The sequence below is a fragment of the Centroberyx affinis genome, unplaced genomic scaffold, assembly GCF_046629955.1.
Source record: "Centroberyx affinis isolate AG114_WGS23_722 - 3 ecotype Tasmania unplaced genomic scaffold, CSIRO-AGI_Caff_v1 ptg004344l_1, whole genome shotgun sequence".
Lineage (NCBI taxonomy): Eukaryota > Metazoa > Chordata > Actinopteri > Beryciformes > Berycidae > Centroberyx > Centroberyx affinis.
In genome coordinates, this window is record NW_027282048.1 from 27617 (window position 1) to 48306 (window position 20690).

The following is a 20690-nucleotide window of genomic DNA, read 5'->3' on the forward strand; positions in this document are numbered from 1 at the left end:
AGAGGTATTCCTCATATGGCCTAATTTGTTTTCAATCTAAATAACGACTAAGTACAATTACTTGGCTCCCTGAAAAGATCTTCAATACTAGAGGTGCCACGGGCCATGAAAAATAATGTCAAAATGCATGATATTTCCTGATAAATGGCATCTTGCATAGCCATTGTAGTCCCATTCTTAGCAAATTTCAGGACCAATTATGGGTTGCAATGGACTTTTCAAGGTAGTAGAACTGATCTACCGTGAACCGTGGTTTTCATTTAGGCTAACAGATTCCTTAAAATAGTCTTTATTTTCACTATAAACATTGGAACTCATGTTGTTCAGTATGGGGGCTTTTATTGTGAAAGATGTGACCGGAAGTGTCGGTGTATTTTCCCCCCCGTGCTTGACGCTTGGGTTGTGTGCGCACCGAGGTTTCTGCTGGGGAATCAAAGTGCACAGCAAACGCCTTAACTGCGTGTCCAGACAGACGGAGCTCCCGCAGCAGGCTTTAGAACAATACTAGACTATTACGAGAGTATTACCAGTGTGTAACCGGTCTGTGGAGCCTTCTGCCATGGGGAACTGGTCGGTGTGGTCGCTCTGTCTGCTGCTGTCTGCCCTGCCGTTGGAAGGTAAGGCTGCTTTGTTCTGCAGACCTCAGCACATCCACATGTTCAGCGTTTTCATGTAGTGCTGATTAACGGGCCACCGGCTTGGGATCAGTGATTATAGAAACAATTGTTTCAGAGCCAGTTGTTATAGATCCAGTTATTACAGATCCAGTTAATATAGAGCCAGCAATCAAAGAACCAGTTATCATAGATCCAGTTATTATAAAGCCAGTTATTATACAGCCAGTTATTAAAGATTCAGTTATTATAGATCCAGATATTACAGATCCATGTGCTGCGGCAACACACCGCTGCTTTCAAATCCACTTCAGTATTAACCTGCCTCCATCTGGACTATAGATATTTACATAGATTCATCTTTCAATCTCAATCTTTGAATGAGCAGGTTGTAATTTATAACATCATACCCCGTGATGAATATGACTGAATATGAAAAAAGGATCGATTTAGTGGTGAGGAAAATAAAATCAATGACCTCGAGTCTGTATGTAACAACCGACAAGTTTAATAGGCTACTACTTATTATCATATAGCCTATATACTATGAATTAAAGCGAAATAAAGCGAGTTTAGGTGAGAATGAGGACAGAAAGGGAGGCGGTGCGATCAGAATGAACAGTCTTCCTCAGGTTGCTCTCTGCAGGCTGATCACATAGTTTGCCGGTAACGGATCAGGATGCACCGAGTAAGGAATACGGTATTAGCTATACAGAGACTCAACAGATTCAAAATGATATTATACCTTTGTTAAATTACATTCTGCCTCAAAAAAAAAACTATTGTTATTAGTTCTCATCTGTTGAAAAGTGTCAGATCAGCTTTACCGCTCAGGATGCTGAATAAAAATAAAGGGAGACTTGTTTGGGTGTTATGTCAAAATAATTGACTGTGTTGGGTTGGGATGGGTCACACACACACACACACACACACACACACACACACACACACACACACACACCATGTGGGCATGTGAGTGGTAGACAATGAGGTTAGCTGGTCTTTTTTCACTGCTTTTGTATCTTTTCTGGTAAATTATCTCTACACTGGAGGCTTCAGAGTCCAGACAACAACAAACAGAGAAAGGATTAGTGCACACTGGGTCCATGGCCTGGGTTTTAATGAGTGTGTGTGTGTGTGTGTGTGTGTGTGTGTGTGTGTGTGTGTGTGTGTCAGGACGCCTCAGCTGCAGCATTTGCCTCTTTTGAATAGGGGAAGTCTGAGTCTGAGTCTTTGGGTGCGTACCTATGTGTGTGTGTGTGTGTGTGTGTGTGTGTGTGTGTGTTTCATTACTATTCTCAGCCCTAATTCAGTGTAGTAATTATGCTTCCTTCGTTCATTCTTTGTCTCAGTATCTTCTGCTGCTGTTATTTTGTACCCACATAGTGCTGTAATCCATCCACTGTCCCATGCTGTTCCCAGATCAGATCATTTCTCGGACACACACACACACACACACACACACACACACAGAACCTATTCATAGTATTCCCATGATGTCACATACATTTCCTGCCAATATGGCGCTTTACAATACACACAGCTCATTGGCTGTGTTTGTCATTTGATTGTAATCACCTGTTATTTTTATTACTTTTATTACTCTCACCTGTCATTTTTCTACCAAGATGGCCCTTTTGGTGATGTAAGGTCATTTTAATAGAAGTGACAAAATTGCCATATCCACATATGCCTGATTGTCAAAGAAAAGATAAAATGTTCTCTATACCAAAAATTCTCTATACCATTACGATCTGAATAGTTAATGATGTTTCCTCACCACTGTTATATTCCTTGGCCATCAAAATATTGATGTAGACTAGGGATGGACAGGAGATATTGAATTTCATTATATTGCAATACAAACCTGTGACAATACAGCGTGGGGCAGAAGTCATCAAATCACGATATCAGCTCCATTTTATTCTGCTGCTGTAATCACAAATGAGACGGTTTGCCATCACAATTTCACAAGCTCTTGAAATTATATTATTTCTACTTTGCAATGACATTTTTAAATTGTTGTTTACATTCTAGTAAGTCAATGCCATTGCTTGAAAGATTTATGGCTCAGAAATATACATAATTATGCACAGTCAGACTTTATTTATTACATCATTGGTTGGATGGTTGCATTGAATCCATATCGTATATCAAATCGTATTGTGAGATAGGGTTGGGCGATATGTTAAAATTTTCCAACCGGCCACCGTCAGCCCATCAACCGGTGATTGCCGATATATTTGTGCAGGTGTGTGTCCCCCCCCCCCCCCCCCCCCCCCCACGCCATCTTCAGCCAACAATCATGGAAGAGCTCGTTGCCAAAAAGAAAACAAAATCCCCGATTTGGGATTATTTCGGTTTTAAACCGGACGAAACTGGCAAGCCGAAGGACCTAAACGAAGTAATCTGCCGTCTTTGCAAACGAGTTTTGCCGGTTGCTAAGCAATAAGCTGTAAAGACCGGCTGAACAGCTCCGACACGATCTGAAGAAGAGTCGGATGGCGTCAGATGAAGGAGCCTCCCTCCGCCTGCAGCCTCCAAATGAACAAACAGGTGGAGATAACATATGATGCTGTTAAATGGTCAGGGTGCACAACCACACATACAGCTTTTGGTCTAGTTCTCAAATATGATTTATGGATTGACGTCGCTTTTCAGCACCGATCGATCGGACAGGAACCACTAAAGAGGCTTCACTGTCATTTAGTCGCTCACTGCTCTGTTTTGTCAGAAATCAGTGCAACAAGAGCGTGTAAAATATGGCCCGACTCCAACTGCCAGGTCCTGTTCACGCACGCTTTGAATTGCGCTTTACGGGTTAATTATTTACCATCAAATTAGACCATTAGCGAAATAAAATGACAAAAATTGGCCAAAAAATCGCCCCAAAAAATCAACCGGTGATGGACTCAGCCAGTCACCGATAGCCGATATATTCGTCCTATCGCCCAACCCTAGAGTGAGATAAACTTATCATCTCATCTCTAATATAGACATATGTTTTCAGTCCTATCATGGTCACTTGAATCCCCTGCTAAGGTGCTCAGAGAGCTTAGTTACTTAAGTTACTATTAAGTTACTATGTTCAATATTTTTTTCACCACCAGAGGGAGTACTATTCTTATTATTAATATTATTCATTACAAAAACCAAGCCCCCCACCACCTTCCCTCCCCTTGTTTGGCTAGCCACCTTTTTTTTGACAAATCAATCATGTCAGTGACAAGGTAGAAGCCTATTCTAAGTAGGGTTGCAAAGGGGTGGAAAATTTCCGGTAAATTTCCGGAAAGTTTCCGGTAAATTTACATGGGAAGTTAAGCTGGGGAATTTTGGAAATATTCCAAATTGGAAACTTTCCATGGGAATTATGGGAATTTATGGGAATTTATGGGAATTAATGGGAATTTATGGGAATTAACTGGGAATTGAGGGTAATTTAATGGAAAGGTATCATATCCAAGCATAAATATTTGTTTTGTTATAAGCAGACATCCATCCAAAATAATACAATTAAAACAGATTTATTTGTAAGTAGAACTTTATCAAGTGTTAAATATTTTATTGAATCAATTCTTTCATTGAAGAACAAAAACATGAATGTTGAGTTAAATATTACTCATCCCCCTGACCCAACCCATTCAAAAATTAACAAAAATGCACAGGAAAGCACAGTGCATGTAGGGGGCGTGGTCTCAATAGCCCTGCAGTAAGCAGTGTGCTATGTGTGCATGTGACTGAGGAATAGCATAGATATTCAACTGTACTTGCATGATATCTGGTTGTTTTAGTCAGGATTATGCTAAAATATGTTTTCCCCAACTATATTTACGTTCCTTATTAAGAGCATACCTTCAATTTAGTAAATTCCTGGTTTATTCCCGTTTATTCCCGTTTATTCCCATAAATTCCCGTTAATTCCCATAAATTCCCGTTAATTCCCATGGAAAGTTTCCAACTTTGAAAATTCCCGGAATTTTGCAACCCTAATTCTAAGCAAGATAATTTACAACATTGGCGGTACATTGGCTTTTAGGATTATAGAAATGATTTTTGTTAGTGAGTGCCAGTGAGTTTACGACTATCTGCTTCACAACAGGGATTTCGGACAATTACATCATTTATTGGACACATGCTTTAAATAGGGTATGGTAGAATACATTTAAATAGCAGTGAACCATACAAACCAAATGTAATGATCCAACAAATGCATTTTATTAACAGTCGAGTCAACAGAAAGCAGTAACCATGGTAACCATCCAACGCTACAACAAGCGGCCGGCTCTGCTACCGCATTAGCCAGGTCAGCTGTGTAAAGACGGCATTATATTGATTAATAACATAATTGGTGTACTTTTGCTATAATAGTAACACCAAATACACTAAAGGTGTCAGGGTATGGATGTTGGGAACCCATAGCTTTAATGCATATTCCTCCTTGTTTTATTTAGTCCTGTAGGTTTCCTTTCTTACCGTGACATGGGTTTGCTTGTAGGTCATGGGTCCAGATGAGGTGGATGAATGTTTTAATGTTTTAATTAATTTATCAAATCATCAAACGGTGTCTTCCTTGCTTGTGATATACAGTATACCCTCAGTCTGACATCATGGTCACTGGCTCTGGTTAGTTCACCATGTGGTTAGTTCATCATGTGGCAAAATTTCTTAGCATTTCCATTTTAGGAATTTACGTTTTGTCTTCTGTTGACATTTCTGGTCCCTCATTGGAGTTTCACTTTTTCATCATGCTTTCTTTTACGGAGCTGCTCACATGCATCCATGTTTTAATCTTTTTTGCAGAACAAACAAACCTTTTTACCAGATGGTTCAGTGTTTCCATGACTTTGATTTTGATTCCTGTGATATTGTCATAAAATGTATTTTCTGGGTCTGAATCCATCACCGCATTTCATACTTTCCTTGCTTGTCTCTCCAAATCCACAAGCTGTTTAAACTTGGCTCTTTTTCCTGTGTGTTCATAATAATCATAAGCAACAGTGCTTATGTGGGAGTTCTCTCAGCGTATAAGTCAGTTTTACTATGACTGTATTCATGCGTGTTGGACTGTTCATGTCTTGCACCTTATCAACATCAGTCATTGCATTACAACAGCTTCTTAAGAACAGTGAGTGACCTTGAAATCCCCCCTTTCTGTTTGTACACTCCAGTTCAGGGTCTTCTCTTGATAAGCTGAAGTGATCAGTAGATCATTTCCAAAGTTCTTTTGTAACAGTTCTTTAGCTTCTTTATATCCTGTTTTAGTTTCAGTGTGCATGCTGCTTCTGTCTAGAATTGTTCCAGGAAAAACAACCTCCCACGATCATTTTCAGTTTAGTTTTCACTGCAGTATTCAAATGTATGCACAAAGATACAAATGTAGGAACAAGTCAGAGTCATCTCAGTAATTTCATTTTGCCTCTGTGTGATTTTCAACATGACTGTATTATATATTTTATATATCATCCTCCTTTGAATTTTATTTTATGAGGCGGCACATACAGTATACCCTGTGAATTCTGGGGGCATCAACCCAGTTTACAATGTGTCATATTTTGTGTTGAAATTTTGAGGTACTTGTACTTTACTTGAGTATTACCATTTTATGCTACTTTATATTTCTACTCCACTACATTTCAGAGGGAAATATTATACTTTTTACTCCACTACCTTTATTTGATAACTTAAGTTACTAGTTACTTTGCAGATTCAGATTATTAATACAAAATATAATCAACTAATAAATTGTGATGTATTATTATAGATTACTGTAAGATACCCAGCAGTATATAAAGTAGTGGAAATCAGCCCCACTTTTTCCAGCTGCAACATTAAAGTGATGCTTACACATTAATGCATCAATAATTATAATTCAATAATATAATATATACTGTATTATTCTGAAATGGGCCATTCTGCATAATGAGTACTTTTACTTTTGTTGCTTTAAGTACATTTTGATGCTAATACTTTTGTACTTTTATTTAAGTAACATTTTGAATGCAGGACTTTTACTTCTAACAGAGTATTTTTATACTGTGTTATTTCTACTTTTACTTAAGTAAAACATCTGAGTACTTCTTCCACCATTTTACCACCTTTTATAAGAAGCTATACTCTAATACGGACACAAATACAGACTCAGAGAGGATTAACTCACAAAGGCTGCAAAGATCCAACAGATTGCACCTCCCACAGGCTAATTGCCCTCTGTTGGATCTTTGGAGTCTTTGTGAATCACTGAGATGATCGCTTCCTTCCAGCCAGCTGGAAGTTCGCCCGTTTGAAGAGCATGGGACTGGGCGCTCTCGAGGAGTGGGCTAATGAGATCAATAAAAGTTTGTAAAACTCATTCGAATATCCATCTGTTCTAGGGCTTTTTGTGTTTTTTTTCAGCCTTTCAAGCCTCTATATCCTCTTTAGTTATGGGTTCACCAATGAGCTCTGATTCTGCCTCGGTCATCCTGGGCAGATTAATTGAATCTAAATATGAGTTAATCCTCTCTGAGTCTGTATTTGTGTCCGTATTAGAGTATAGCTTCTTATAAAAAGCTGCAAATGCACCAGAAATGTCTTTAGGTTTATAAAGGAAGGGTTTGTCTGTGATACCGCTTCTAATTTTCCGTACAATAGTGAGGCGGCTTTGTTTTCTCAGTTGATAAGCCAACAGTTGGGTGGCTCTACTCCCATGCTCATAATTACGTTGCTTCAGATATCTTAAATTCCTTTAATCTTTTTCTGTAAGTAAATCACTGAGCACACTCCTTGCCTGTTTGAGCCAAATTGTCTGCAGTTGCATTTTCCTTGTGTTGCTTTTCTAAGTGGTCTACTGTTTTTTTCAAGTTCTGTGCATTTGGCTGCTTCTCTTTATTACTTACTTACTCCTCTTCATCCCCTATGGGACATAAGGCTGCAATGAGCTCTCTCCATCGCGTTTTGTCCTTGGCAACATGTTTCGCCTCTCCCCATGACAGGTTCATCTTGTTCAGCTCCTCTGTCACAGTTCTGCGCCAGGTGGTTTTGGGCCTTCCAGGTTTTCTTTTGCCTGGTGGTGTCCATCTTAAGGCAACTCTCGGGATCCGGTTCTGCTCCATTCTTAGCACACGGCCCAGCCATCTCAAACGTCTTTGTGTGATTTCTTTGGTGATGTTCCCGCTACCTGTGTTCTTGTACAGTTGGTGGTTGGAGATTTTGTTTGGGCAAAAGATATGGCATATTCGTCTGAGGCATCCATTGTGGAAAACTTCCATCCTTCTCATGTCTGTTTTGACCACTCGCCAACTCTCTGAACCGTACAGCAGAACAGACTTGACGTTACTGTTGTACAGGTACAGCTTCGTTTTAAGGCTGTACTGTTTGGACCTCCAGATGGGGCGGAGCTGGGAGAAGGCTTTTCTCTTTATTGGACTATGCAAACTCACGTTGTAAGACACTATACTTTAAGACCTGACATTGTTGTTTGTCGTTGAAATCTCACTCTTTATCTCCCTCTGTAGGACTACTTTTGTCACCCAACAATAGTGTATTTTCCAATGTAGGAACATCAAAGTAAAGTAAATACATTTCTCTCAACCCTTGAGAGAAAAGAACGTGAGTAACTATAAACACTGAAACTTCCACCATAGTGACCCACCATAGAATGGGCCCTCTCTGCCCTCTTCCCTTTATATCTTGTAAACCATTCATGGCACTATACTCTTGTTCTCTTCTGATTAGATCCTTGCTTGTGTTGTATTAAAATCTCATATGTATGTCGCTTTGGATAAAAGCGTCTGGCAAATGGGAAATTGTAAATTGTAAAATGCATTATATGAAAAACAGCGAGATGACAGGGGGAAAAAAAGGAATATCCAGAGCTAGGTGTCTGAGCAGAGAGGAGGAGAGGAGAGAGGAGAGGAGACAAGGAGAGGAGAGGAGGAGAGAGGAGAGGAGAGGAGACAAGGAGAGGAGAAGAGGAGGTTATAAATTCTAGTCTACAGAATTCAGCGTCCTGCTACTAGAATGAATAAAAGCAAAGACTGACTGTCAATCAGGTTTTCGAGCCAACCACAACACTGAAACAGCCCTGCTGTATAGTAAAATTAGTTTAGATCTACTGTTGATAGAAATAAAGCGGCTGTCCTGTCCTCATCCTTCTAGGTCTGAGTGCTGCGTTAGATACGATGGACCGCTGTATTTTAACTGACAGACTTGAGAAATGGGTCGGTCTCTGATACTGTTCTTGAGTGATTCTGCTCTTATATAACCGGGAGACAGTTCTTTGTCAGCCTGGGTGATTATGTGTCTCAGACAGTTGATATTGGTTATGGCATTCCTCAAGAAAGTAGTCTCAGCCCTGTTTTATTTTCTCTATATATGCTCTTACTTGGGCACATTATTGGGCATCGCCATGTCAACTAGGGCTGAACGATTTTGAAAAAATATCTAATTTTGATTATTTTGACTGATATTGCAATTGAGATATGATTTGCGATATTAGAGGGAATGATCATTTTTACATCATTATTCTCATTTTCATTGAAAAATGTATTAAAATGATTATGGTGTGATTTACCATTTAAAATGGTAATGTCAACTACCATTGCTATGCAGATGACACACTATATATACACTCACCGAGCACTTTATTAGGAACACCTTACTAATACTGGGTAGGTATCAGCTTTCAGCTCAGTGTCAACTGGTTACCAAAGTGCCATCCTCCTCAAGGTTTGACGTGTTGCATTCTGGGATGCCTTTCTGCTCTCCACAGTTGTAAAGAGTAGTTATCTGAGGTACTGAAGCCTTTCTGTCAGCTCCAACCAGTCTGGTCGTTCTCCTCTGACCTCTGACCTCTGACCTCTCTCATCAACAAGGCGTTTCCGTCCACAGAACCGCTCACTGGATGTTTTTTGTTTTTCGCACCGTTCTGTGTAAACTCTAGAGACTGCTGTGCGTGAAAATCCCAGGAGATCAGCAGTGTCAGAAATATTCAAAGCAGCCCGTCTGGCACCAGCAGCCATGCCATGGTCAAAGTCACTGAGATCACATTTTTTCCCCGTTCTGATGTTTGATGTGAACATGAACTGAAGCTGCTGACCTGTATCTGCATGATCGTATGCATTGCGCTGCTGCCACATGATTGGCTGACTGGATAATTGCATGAATAAGCAGGTGTACAGGTGTTCCTTAATAAAGTGCTCCGTGAGTCTGTTCTCCTTGTAGGATCAAAAAAGTTTTAACTCCCATTTTAACAAGGTCACTAAGACAGTCTTACGGGACTAGTAGACTACCAAAACAATCTATAAAAAAATGACATTTTATGTCCTTGCCAGAACACTAAGGTCCTCTATACCTTCCTCTTAGATGTTCCTCATGTTGTACAGAAGAACTGTGGCAAAGCTGCCTTCTGCTTTTCCATCCCTAAACGGTGGAATGCCCCCACTCTGGATCTCAGAATGGCGAGTTTGCTTGGTATTTTTAAGAAAAGATTTTGTATGATAGGTGTTATACAAATAAAGTTATTATAATAACAATAAGTATTACCTCCGCCAAGGAGGTTATGTTTTTGGTCCCATTTGTTTGTCTGTCAGCAGGATTACGGAAAAACTACTGGCCCGATTTTCATGAAACTTGGTGGAAGGGTGTAGCATGGGCCAAGGAAGAACCCATTCAATTTTGGAGCGGATCCGGATCCGACTCACGAACAAGCAATAATAGCACGAACCTTGGCGGAGGTCTGCGCTCTCCAAGTGCCCTTCTAGTTATTATTATTATTATTATATTCATTAATGTGGAACAGTAGAACAGTCCCTTTAAAGAAGCAAAAGGTGGCATTGATGAAACGTCACTTCAAATCTTCACTGCGGTTCTTCATTTGAGCTGATGGTTTTGATGCATGGAGTGTCGCCTGTTCCTTCTGTTCTACTGTTCGGCCGTTTTCTTGAGGCAGGCAGAGGGATTTCAACCAGCAACCTTCTAGTCACAAACTTACTTACTTACTTACTGCCCTTTATATCCTGCTGGCATGTAGGGCAGCAACAAAGGATCTCCACTCCTGTCTGTTTTGGGCGAACTTTTGGATGGTACCCCAGGGCTGCTTCAGGGCTTTCAGGTCTCTCTCCACTGTTCCACGCCAGGTTTCTTTGAGTCTTCCTCTCTTACGCCTTCCTTCTGGTGTCCAGTGTAAGGCGGTTCTTGTGATGTCATCCTGTTTTCTTCGCACGATGTGACCAATCCATCTCCACCGCCTTCTCCATCTTCAATGCTCTCTCGATTGGTCCGAGCAAGTAGTTGTTGATTGGAGATGGTGCTAGGCCATTTTTCTGCCACAAACTGCCTTCTTTAATGCTCTAACCCAAGCGAGTGCTGCCCAAAGGGAAACTATGAGTCGGGACATTTGTGTGTGTGTGTGTGTGTGTGTGTGTGTGTGTGTGTGCGTGTTTGTGTGCATGGGTACAATAGGATCTCTGTCCACATGCTGGAAGAATTTGATAGTTCTGTCATGTTCTAGAGCTTTGTTTAAAACCAGACCAACACGCACACACACACACACACACACACACACACTGCATTCTTCCCAGTCTGGAATGTGGACAGTGAAAAGGGGTTTAGGGCAGAGAGGTGGAGGCAATGTTGTTTACACATCATGCTTATCTATTATCATTGATGGGTTTCTGGCTTATATGCCATCTATAGCCGACTTTAGAATGACAGTTCTGAATAGATGAAAAAGCACAAACATATTAAACAATGACTGTCAACCTTTGCCTAAATCTCTGACCAAATAATACCAGCAGTGCCAGTGAAGCTGTTGATGAGATTTAGGTCAGTAGAACAAGTTCCTGAATTCTCTGCTGTGCTGATGCAGTGTGATAATTGATTACATTCAGTTGATCAGCACTACACTTGCTATCTATGGGATTATTATCCTCAGTTTCAAGAGAGTCTCATGATCTAGAGATGTTTCATTTTGCATTTTGTGGATTTTTTTTGGCATGAAAATGGTCAAATTTAAAGATATTGAATATCGGCTCACAAAATATATCGGCTAATTAAAAATATCAGTATTGGCCCTCAGAGTCATCAGTCACATGTCTGTTGAAGCCTTTTCAGTATTATTTGTCGGATACAATGCAGACTTCTCATCCCATTCTTCTCTTCTTTCTCCCTTTGCTTCCTCTTCCTCTCTCCCTCCCCTCTTCCTTCCCTCTCCTCTGTGCTGTAGTTCTGTCTCAGGATGGCTTCGACCTGTCTGATGCCCTGGGCGGTGATGACAGTAAAGCACGTAAGTACATTAGAGCACCATTCACATTTCATTGATGTTCTATGTTCCCAGGGTCCTATGTTCCCAAGGTCCTATGTTCCCAGGGTCCTATGTTCCCAGGGTCCTAAGTTCCCAAGGTCCTATGTTCCCAAGGTCCTATGTTCCCAGGGTCCTATGTTCCCAGGGTCCTAAGTTCCCAAGGTCCTATGTTCCCAGGGTCCAATGTTCCCAAGGTCCTATGTTCCCAGGGTCCTAAGTTCCCAAGGTCCTATGTTCCCAGGGTCCAATGTTCCCAGGCTCCTATGTTCCCAAGGTCCTATGTTCCCAGGGTCCTATGTTCCCAGGGTCCTAAGTTCCCAAGGTCCTATGTTCCCAGGGTCCAATGTTCCCAAGGTCCTATGTTCCCAGGGTCCTAAGTTCCCAAGGTCCTATGTTCCCAGGGTCCAATGTTCCCAGGCTCCTATGTTCCCAGGGTCCTATGTTCCCAAGGTCCTATGTTCCCAGGGTCCTATGTTCCCAAGGCCCTATGTTCCCAGGGTCCTAAGTTCCCAAGGTCCTATGTTCCCAGGGTCCAATGTTCCCAAGGTCCTATGTTCCCAGGGTCCTATGTTCCCAGGGTCCTATGTTCCCAAGGCCCTATGTTCCCAGGGTCCTACGTTCCCAAGGTCCTATGTTCCCAGGGTCCAATGTTCCCAAGGTCCTATGTTCCCAGGGTCCTAAGTTCCCAAGGTCCTATTTTCCCAGGGTCCAATGTTCCCAGGCTCCTATGTTCCCAGGGTCCTATGTTCCCAAGGTCCTATGTTCCCAGGGTCCTATGTTCCCAAGGCCCTATGTTCCCAGGGTCCTAAGTTCCCAAGGTCCTATGTTCCCAGGGTCCAATGTTCCCAAGGTCCTATGTTCCCAGGGTCCTATGTTCCCAAGGTCCTTTGTTCCCAGGGTCCTATGTTCCCAGGGTCCTATGTTCCCAAGGTCCTATGTTCCCAGGGTCCTATGTTCCCAAGGCCCTATGTTCCCAGGGTCCTAAGTTCCCAAGGTCCTATGTTCCCAGGGTCCAATGTTCCCAAGGTCCTATGTTCCCAGGGTCCTAAGTTCCCAAGGTCCTATGTTCCCAGGGTCCTATGTTCCCAAGGTCCTATGTTCCCAGGGTCCTATGTTCCCAAGGTCCTATGTTCCCAGGGTCCTATGTTCCCAAGGTCCTATGTTCCCAGGGTCCTATGTTCCCCAGTTCAATATTCTGTTAACACACATTAACTCTCCTATTGTGTTCGGGTCAAATTTGACCAAGTTAAAAGTAAGTTAAAATATTTCATAAATATTATCCAGTTATTTTTATTGGAACAAGGCTTCAAAACAGCTATATAAACACAACAAAACCAATGGTTATCATTTTATTTGATTTTGAAAGTCTCTAACCCTAACCCTAACCTTAAACCCTAACCCTAGAACTGGGGAACATAGGACCCTGGGAACATAGGAATGACTCCAATTTCATTTATCCTATTTAAAGCTGCACTTGGCAATTTTGCACGTTGGCGGTGAAAGTAACTGAATTTTAAGGACTTCATTACCCCCAAAATCATGTGCAGTGTCAGTAAACTAAATGTCTTCTTCTTAGTGTCTAATGAGGTGGAGGTGGTGGAGAGGTTCAGCAGTTCTTGGTGAGTCCAGCTTTCTCTGGACAGAGCCCTTGATACTGTTAAAGCAACATTCCACTAAGTTTTAACATGGGGGTTATGCAGCACTTGACCGCCATTAAAACCAGAATATAAACTACTCACCAAGATCAGATCCAGCTGGACGAATTTATAGCGTTCAGATTTTTACTTCCCATTCATTTGAATGAGGCCACGAAAATAGCCTGTTAGCATGTTGGTGAGCAGATTCAACAACAGACCCGCAACTGTGATTTTGAATTGACTGTGGGTCCAACTTAATTTTGTAAAATAGCATTTGGAATGGAAATGGAAAAAATGGCAATGGAAATAAGTCATGTGATTTTATTGCGATATCCTGATGAATGTTAGTACTGTATTTGTATATTGTATTTTAATTTATTGAATAAAGCCAATCAATCAATCAATACCATTTAGGAGAGATAGTTCCTGTTTGGGAGACTGGATCAACTGTTTTTTTAAAATACAAATTTTAGTGTAAAGCAAGAATAGAAATGCAAAATGACAAAGGACCCAAGATGGCTTTTCTTAAAAGCGGGATAAGCTGTTGAATCTGTTCACCAACGTGTTAAATGTCAGTTTTCAGGCTCCGAAATCCGAAATCTGATCTTGATTATCTTGATTGTTGATATTATGGTTTTCATGGTGGTCAAATACCAAATTTGTCACTTCCTGTACGGAGAAGATTTACCACCAGTGACTGAGACCAGAATTTAATTTGGGCAAATAAGGGGAATCTACTGTATCTCAGTTAGGGGGAATGGGACAGTCTTCTCTGTTGCAGCCCCACTTCCTGATTTAGGCTGATAAAATAGCAGCATTTTTACATAAAAATCGTGCCCAGTGCAGCTTTAATCAGTTAGTCTCATTCAGCTAAAGATCTCTTTTTCAATATAGACCCGAGAACAACAGACATGCATAAAAATGACAAGGAATACAATTCAGAGTAGGGGTTTCTGGCACAACTTCACCTACTTCCAAGGTGCATGGAGAAGGGAAAAAGGTCTGAAAAGGTCAAAACTCCAGCAACACTTGTAGTATATAGAGGTTTCGGCTTGTGGCCTTCATCAGGGTCATCATGAATCACATTACAAACAACATTTAAATAGGGTAACAGAAAAAATTCAAGAAGGTAAAAAAATAAAAGACAACCAATCATATACATCCACACACATATCAGCCAATGGGGTACCTACAAAGATGGGTTTGGTATATAATAGGGCTGAACGATTTTGAAAAAATATCTAATTGCGATTATTTTGACTGATATTGCAATTGCGATATGATTTGCGATATTAGAGGGAATGATCATTTTTACATCATTATTCTCATTTTCATTGAAAAATGTATTAAAATGATTATGGTGTGATTTTTGTGGGGATCTGTACCAAACAAAGATGTTTTCTTAAGTCTGTAGAATATGATGTGTAGGCCAGGACATCTCTGCAGCACCACAATATTTACTTTAAAATGCTATTTTGACACATTTCACCTTTAACAAATATTGCGCCTCCTGTGATTTGAAAATTGCAGGAGGCCATATTGCGATTTTGATAAAATTTTGATTAATTGTTCAGCCCTAGTATATGGTCATGTGGTTTCAGGCCAATCATAGTCCCAGACTGGCAGAGAGGCAAGGGGAGTGTCCACCCCATCCCTCTTAAGAAAAGTCTACCTGTAAGTCAACTCATTAGACTGAAAAGAATATGCGATGTTCCAGAACAATATGATAAAAGTAAAGAAGAGATGCTATCCAAATTTAGAGAAAGAAATTACCAAGAAGATTGGCTTGTATGTGCAGAAAACAAAGTGGATTCTTTGTAACTGTGTTTTGAAAAGTGCTACATAAATAAAGTTATTATTATTATTATTATTATTAAGCTAATTTGCAGTGTTTGTCCCTAGATGGGCTTTTGTAAAAACACTGTTAAAAAACAGATATACAATACAACAGAGATGGAATACACACACAAAAGAACATTGTCAACATAAGACAGATAGTACAAAAAAAAAAAGAACGAAAGAATAGCCTGGTATAAGAAAAGAAAAGAAGGAAATAAAGAAAGAGAGAGACAAAGTCACTCATGACTACATGACTGGTTGCTGGTTGGTTAATCTCTCTCTCTCTCTATCTCTCTCTCTCTCTCTCTCTCTCTCTCTCTCTCTCTCTCCCTCTCTCCCTCTCTCTCTCTCTCTCTAACAGCGACCCCTTCACCAAAACCAGCACTACCAGCAGGGGGAGCAGGAACAGGTAAGAATCACTCAGCAGCTTAACCGGGAACAGTGCCAGGCTGCATTTGAATTTATTGCGTAATGTGAATCACAATCCCCCCGACCTCCCAGTAAGATCTTACCACACCATGTAAGATCATAAGATTACTGCTGAATCAAATCTAAAATGTTATTTGGGATTTTGTTTTGTTTACCTGTCATAATGTTAGCTATGTATGGAAGCCCATTTCCGCCAGTGTGATGAAAAAAAAAAGATCCTGTAAGTCATTATAATGAAAAACTTTCTCAAAATAATGACTTAGTATCTCAAAATAATGAGAAACTATGTGTTGTTTCCTCATATGTGCCAAAGCAACAGAAGCAACTCATTATTTTGAGATACTAAGTCATTATTTTGAGAAAGTTTGTCATTATTTTGAGATACTAAGTCATTATTTTGAGAAAGTTTGTCATTATTTTGAGATACTAAGTCATTATTTTGAGATACTAAGTCATTATTTTGAGAAAGTTTGTCATTATTTTGAGATACTAAGTTATTATTTTGAGAAAGTTTCTCATTATAATGACTTACAGGACCGTTTTTTTCATCACACTGGTGGAAATGGGCTTCCATAGCTATGTGTGATGTAATGCTTTATTTTCCGGGTCTGCAATTTCAAAATAATTACTCTAGGAAGGAACTGTTTGAAATGATGTATTAATTATAGGGAGAATAGAGAAAGAGTTCAATGGTAGTTGGTAAGGTAAGTACCTCCAATCTCCAATTTTTTTTTTTTTTTTAGATCTTGACCTGAATGATTTCTTTGACGATGGCCCCACCACCACCAAAGCCCCACCCAAGGTTGCCCCCAAAGCCACCAAGGCCCCGGCCAAGCCCAAACCCAAGCCAGGTGAGAGAACGGATAGTCTGGAATCTGGACCGTAAAGTTTTTACCTATGGTTAAAGCTGTTGCACCTAGCACTAACCCTGCGGCACAGATTTGCGGAATATTTGTGTGGGAATTTTGTAAAAAAAAACAATAACAATAAAACAATAAAAACAGGAGTTTTGGGTCCATCATGGACGAAATACAGAGAGTTTATAGGCTCCTCCAAGAGCATGCCTAGTTTAACTATCATACTAAAATATGTAGGCTGTAACACAACATTTATTCAATACTTAATTAAACTTTCTCCACATAGCCTATAAGTGATACTTTTACTTATGGGATTGCTATTTATTTTTTTATAGCCTAGTTAGCTTTTGTAGCCTAAATAAAAGTTAAAATGATAAAATACCATAGGGATGTTTAGGACTACTCATTAGTCCATGATGAATATTTATAATTTAAAACAAAAGAAATATAGAAAAGAAAGAAGGTGACCATGGAGCGATGGATCACTCACACTGTGTATTTTATTTATAAAATCCAATGTATACAGGGGGAAACGGAAGCGAAGCCACTACATTATTATATAAATTATTACAGGCACATTGCCAAACGCGCTACAGCAAAAAGAACTGTGCAATTAGGTGATAAACAGTATAGACTAGGCATGGGATGATATGAAAATTTCATGTCACGATTATCCTGGCCAAAATAATTGCGATTCACGATGTTATCCCGATAATCATCAAAATATGCTGAAAACTCTTAAAATGGCACTAAAACATACTGGAATCACTTCACTTTACATTTTGTTAAGAAACAAATATTTTTATTGCATCATAGGACACATATCTTTTTTTTTTGTGAACATCCTTTTTAGTGAAAAACAAACAAGGACAGATTCAGACTCTCGCCAACACCCAGCAGGTAATCACAATGAGAGAAAAAAATCCATTAATAAAAAGAATCTACCTATCAACCTGATATCCAATCATTCACATGGTTCAATTAGTTATGTGTTGTAAATGCACAGTAAATGAATAACTTGTTTTGAGGATATTCACGCTCATGTGAGGATATTCACGATTATCCCGATAATGGAAATTCACCAAGATAAAATTATCTTAAGTGTTTTCATCGCGATAAAAGATAAAATCTTATATCCTCCCATCCCTAGTACAGACTATACAGTATTTTAAAAACAAGTGTGTAAAGAAGCACAATACTTCGCAATGAATCTGTCAGTTTATCCACAGACAGGCTATGTCACGTTTCATGTCCAGGAGCTCTGTTGTTCTAAAGGTATGTGTGTAATCATATGAGTGGAAATTACATTACATGGAGTAATAGGATCACTTGGTCATTGGAAAAGAGGAGGAGGAGGAGAAGGAAAGGGAGAGACTTTCACACCCACCAAGTTGCAAAGTTGCAGTTATGTTGCAGGGAGAAAATTGAAAAAAAATGCCAATTGACCCTGAGCCATGGTTTACAGTATGTGTGGGGTGAGACCAGGTGCTGGTCTGGCTACAGTTTACAAATGTAGTCTGTGAAGGCTGACATACTCTCAATTTGGCAGCCAATAGTTTAATTTGTGGCAATATATATACTGTATATATACAGTATATTAGCCTAACTAGCCCACTATACGAGTGAACGTGGATCAGAGCGATGCCTCTGCTATATGGCCACTTACCATCATCCCCGTAAACAAGCTTTTGTGTGATAGAAAGACGAAGATGAAGGGATTCCACGTTTTTTTTTCTTTTTCTTTGCCCCGGTGTGCGAGCCTCCATTATAACCCATGAAATTATTTTTTTTTTAATACAATTCTGTGCAAATAATCTGCATGGAAATTCACACTTGTGTCTGAAAGGGCTTTTGCTCATAAAAATAGATGAAAACGTGTTCAGTGATTCAGGAGCTGATGGCAAGTCAGGGACAGCAGGAAGGAGGGATGGGAGTTGATGGACAGACAGGAAGTGGATGGTAGCTGGGTTGGTGTTCCACTATATGCATTGATTTCATAATTGCATGGTAACACTTTACAATAAGGGTCACTAAGTTAAGAGTTAGTTAATGCTTAATAAGCATTAACTAACCCTTAATTAACAGTTAACTAATGTGTAATTTACTAATGGTGTTCATGTTAACTAAGGTATTAATTTATACATTATTTAATAGTTTATAAAGATGACTATTAAATAATGTATGAATGAATACCTTAGTTAACATGAACATCATTAGTAAATGATTATCAGACACATTAGTTAACCCTTAGTGACCCTTATTGTAAAATGTTACCAGTTAGACCAGTGGTTCTCAATCTTTTTCATATCAAGGACCCCTAATTTAGTCCACATTAGGGCCACGGACCCCCATTTGATGAGATTTTGTCTCTCGGACCCAAATCTGAGAATATTTTTATTGTCAGATATGATTTTGTCCAGAATTCCATCACTATCTGTATTGTAGGTAGAGAGATAACAGTGGAACTATGATCAAAACAGTCATTCTAAAATTACAAAATAATGAAGTTTAACAATTCATCAATTTGCTGGGGACCCCCTGGAATGCCCTCAAGGACCCCTGGTGGTCCCCGGACCCCACGTTGAGAACCACTGAGTCAGACAACTAAATCAATTTTGGGTACGGTCAGTGTAAGGTTTTTGGTCACGGTTGAATAAGAAAAACTTTCTCTAAGAACATCATGGCATGAGTTGGGAATTGAACCGTGAGTGTCGGAGCTGAAGGTAATTAAATCCTCTCCACCATCCTCACCATAACAGCGTCACTTCCCACCATGTTATTTTAGTGTCAAACTGCAGCCTGTTTCTATTCCTGTCTCCTTCACCTCGCCCCTTCGTGGAGGAACAACTTATTTCTCTCACTTTTTTGTGTGCAGAACACTGTATTTCCATTTTGAGACAACATGCTCATTTCAGGCTCCTGTACCGCACCCCCCCCCTTCTTTGTTTCCTTTTCCTTTCGTTGTTTCGCCTTCCTCTCTCTCTCTCTCTCTCTCTCTCTCTCTTGTTGTCTCCCACATGCAAACGCACACACACACATGCTCTGCTTCACCTTCCCTCTATCATAATGAGGACTCAGAAATGAATACATCCACAATTACCAGGAGCCCGCAGAATAATGACATTACCTGCTGCTAACATTTTTTCCGTTCTTTTTTTTTTTTTTTTGTGTTGTTGTAATTATAATTAAACTGCATTGATTAGCCTCAATTATGTCCCATTGACTCTCTGAAGTCCAGGCTAATTCAAAATAATTACAACACGGCACTGAGCGGACTGTAGGGGGGTGGGGGGGGGGGATGGGTGAGGGGAGTGAGGGACGGGTGAGGAAAGAAGAGGAAATGAGAGTGGAGGAGAAAAGAGAGAGAGATGGCAGCAGAAAGAGGGAGGAGAGAGGAGAGGAGAGTGGAGGAGAGCGGAGGAAAAGAGAGGTGAGGAGAGAAAAGGTAATGGGAAAACACCCCCCCACCCTCCTCCACTTGTTATCCACAGCCAGTCTGCTTTGATGTGCTCACTAAGTAATTACCACTCCACATTATGACACTCGGCCTCTCTCTCATTCTGCAGAGGCAAATCAGCGATAGAGGGGGTATGATCATAGAAAAGCAATGTGAGAGAAGACAATTTTCATGTTTCTTTCTTCTCTGCAGTCGAATACGAACGCTTGGTATTCCCGTTGAGACTCTGATTCTTGTTTTCCGAGCTTAAGATCTGAGACAGTCGGGCGAGTCCCTGGAGACGATTTATGGTCAGTTTTGTCAGCAATTAGACTACAAAACTGGTATTTTTCTGTTTTTTTTTTTGTTTTTTTTTGTTCCGTGGAGTCAACCAGAGTTTAGATTTCAAATAAGGGGAGGATTTCAAATGTGTTGTAGAGTCTTGGGGTGCGATCACACATACAATTTGTCTTCTTTGGTCCGAACCACAGTGGAAAAGTTCACTTTGTTGCATTTTTTGTATTTGGTTCGTTTAGATTCACAATTACAAACGAACCGGGGCTTGTTACCAAAAGTCACAAGTAGCCTGGACAGAGG

At 40.1% G+C, this 20690-nt stretch overlaps 1 protein-coding gene across 1 annotated transcript; it reads left to right on the plus strand.

Annotated features, from left to right (window-relative positions):
• Nucleotides 1-511: 511 nt before the first annotated feature.
• On the plus strand, nt 512-16651 carry LOC139664640 (CD99 antigen-like protein 2; the record flags this gene model as incomplete). The annotated part of the gene is made up of 4 exons (XM_071543545.1): nt 512-617; nt 11818-11877; nt 15733-15780; nt 16544-16651. Coding segments are annotated over exons 1-4 (274 nt in total), but the record flags the coding sequence as incomplete, so codon positions are not given.
• Nucleotides 16652-20690: the final 4039 nt, after the last annotated feature.